The 1,836-nt window shown below is 44.1% G+C and overlaps 1 protein-coding gene across 1 annotated transcript; it reads right to left on the bottom strand.

Annotated features, from left to right (window-relative positions):
* Positions 1-271: 271 nt before the first annotated feature.
* On the bottom strand, positions 272-1,221 carry LOC106935775 (girdin-like; the record flags this gene model as incomplete). Its single annotated transcript, XM_015016445.1, has 2 exons — positions 894-1,221; positions 272-494 (listed from the first exon to the last, which is right to left on the bottom strand). Coding segments are annotated over exons 1-2 (551 nt in total), but the record flags the coding sequence as incomplete, so codon positions are not given.
* Between the last annotated feature and the right edge of the window lie 615 nt (positions 1,222-1,836).

The raw sequence follows: 1,836 nt of genomic DNA, 5'->3' as shown, positions 1-1,836 counted from the left end.
CAAGTGGTGGGCATAGTGTACAGGAACATCTGTGCAGAATATGGACTGGAAGCCCCGAGGTCAAAGTGGGGAACACCCCCAAAGGTGGTGGAGAATGACCGAGCTAAGATCCTGTGGGACTTCCAGATCCAGACAGACAAAATGGTAATGGGAAAGCAACCGGACATTGTGGTGGTGGATAAAGAACAGAGGAAAGTCGTTGTGGTGGATGTAGCAATACCAAGTGACCACAACATCAGGAAAAAGGAGAAACTGGAGAAATNTTTTCTGCCTCAGGGCAGTGTTTTCCTGCTTCAGTGTATTTTTTTCCTTCTTCAGGCTGGTGTTTTTCTGACCCAGGGCAGTGTTTAAATGCTCCAAGACAGTGCCTTTCTGCTCCAGGGTGGTATTTTCATGCTCCAAGGAAATGTTCATTTGCTTCAAGGCAGTGCTTTTCTGCTCCAGAGTGATGCTTTTTACCTTCATGGCGGTGTTTTCCTGCTCCAGGGCAGTGTTTTTCTGCTCCAGAGCAGTGTTTATTTGCTCCAAGATGGCTCTTTTCTTCCCCAAGATGGTGCTTTTCCGCTCCAGAGCGGTCTTTTCCTTCTCTAGTGTGGTGGTGTTCTGCTCCAGGGTGGTGATTTTCTGCTCCAAGGCAGTGCTTTTCTGCTCCAGAGCGGTCTTTTCCTTCTCTAGGGTGGTGTTGTCCTGCTCCAGGGTGGTGATTTTCTGCCCCAGGGCAGTGTTTTCCTGCTCCAAGGTGGTTGTTTTTTGCTTCAGGGAGCTTTTTTCCTGCTCCAAGGTGGTGTTTTTCTGCCTCAGGGCAGTGTTTATATCCTCCAAGACAGTGCCTTTCTGCCCCAGGTTGGTGTTTTCCTGCTCCAAGGTGATGTTCATTTGCTCCATGACAGTATTTTTCTGCTCCAGGGCAGTGTTTATCTGCTCCAAGATGGTGGTTTTTTGCTCCAGAGCGGTCTTTTCCTTCTTCAGTGTGGTGTTGTTTTGCTCCAGGGTGGTGATTTTCTGCTCCAAGATGGTGCTTTTCTGCTCCAGAGCAGTATTTTCCTTCTCCAGTGTGGTGTTACTCTCCATTAAATTTCTGATAATGTTGAACATTTTTTTTAATTCCTTATTTTTCTCCAGAAGCAGCTTGTCTTTTTCTAGTGCCAGCAGCTCTATATTCCTAATTTGGATCTTCTCCTCATTTGCTTTAGTTGGAGTCTGTCTGTTACTTGACAACATGCTGACATTTTTCAAGATCCCATAGAGCTTCTGTGCCTGTCTAGCTATGGTCCCTTGTATTTTCTCATTTTCTGAGTCAGAAAACGACGCCTTAAGGTGCTGACTCATTTTTTATTTTTTTGTGTAGAGAAATTCAAACACGGTTTAATGTTTTCCTTAATTTGTTAGGACTTGCCTTCTTATCTTAAAAAGGTTTTGCACGCAATCACTTGTGAGGATAATGCTTCTGCTTGCTCTGCGTAGAATTCAAGACTGCAGCCTTATGACATCAATGCATCACTCTTTGTGACATCAATTTGCATGATGTCACAAACTGATGTCACTGTCTCAACAGAACAAACTAGAAAACTGCTTAAGTTTGAATGAAAACAAACTTTACAGCTGAATGGCAGCTCAGCTTAGCTGATGGCCATTGGAGACAGTTCAGCTGGTAATATATCACCAAGGCTGACATCCACACTTGGGAGTCAGCGGCTCTTGAGGATAATGGACTGGCACAGCAGGGTGCGAGGACCAACTCTCTTTAAAAAGACATGTTACAAAAATAACACAAAAATGTATTACCTTTAATGCACATTTTGTGTTCATTTTAACACACAACGTGTTAAAATGTAC

This window comes from Poecilia latipinna, unplaced genomic scaffold (genome assembly GCF_001443285.1).
Source record: "Poecilia latipinna isolate Pla-1442-1.1 unplaced genomic scaffold, P_latipinna-1.0 Scaffold2021, whole genome shotgun sequence".
Taxonomy (NCBI): domain Eukaryota; kingdom Metazoa; phylum Chordata; class Actinopteri; order Cyprinodontiformes; family Poeciliidae; genus Poecilia; species Poecilia latipinna.
Note: the sequence above shows the minus strand (reverse complement) of the source record. Positions and strands in the feature narration are given on the sequence as shown.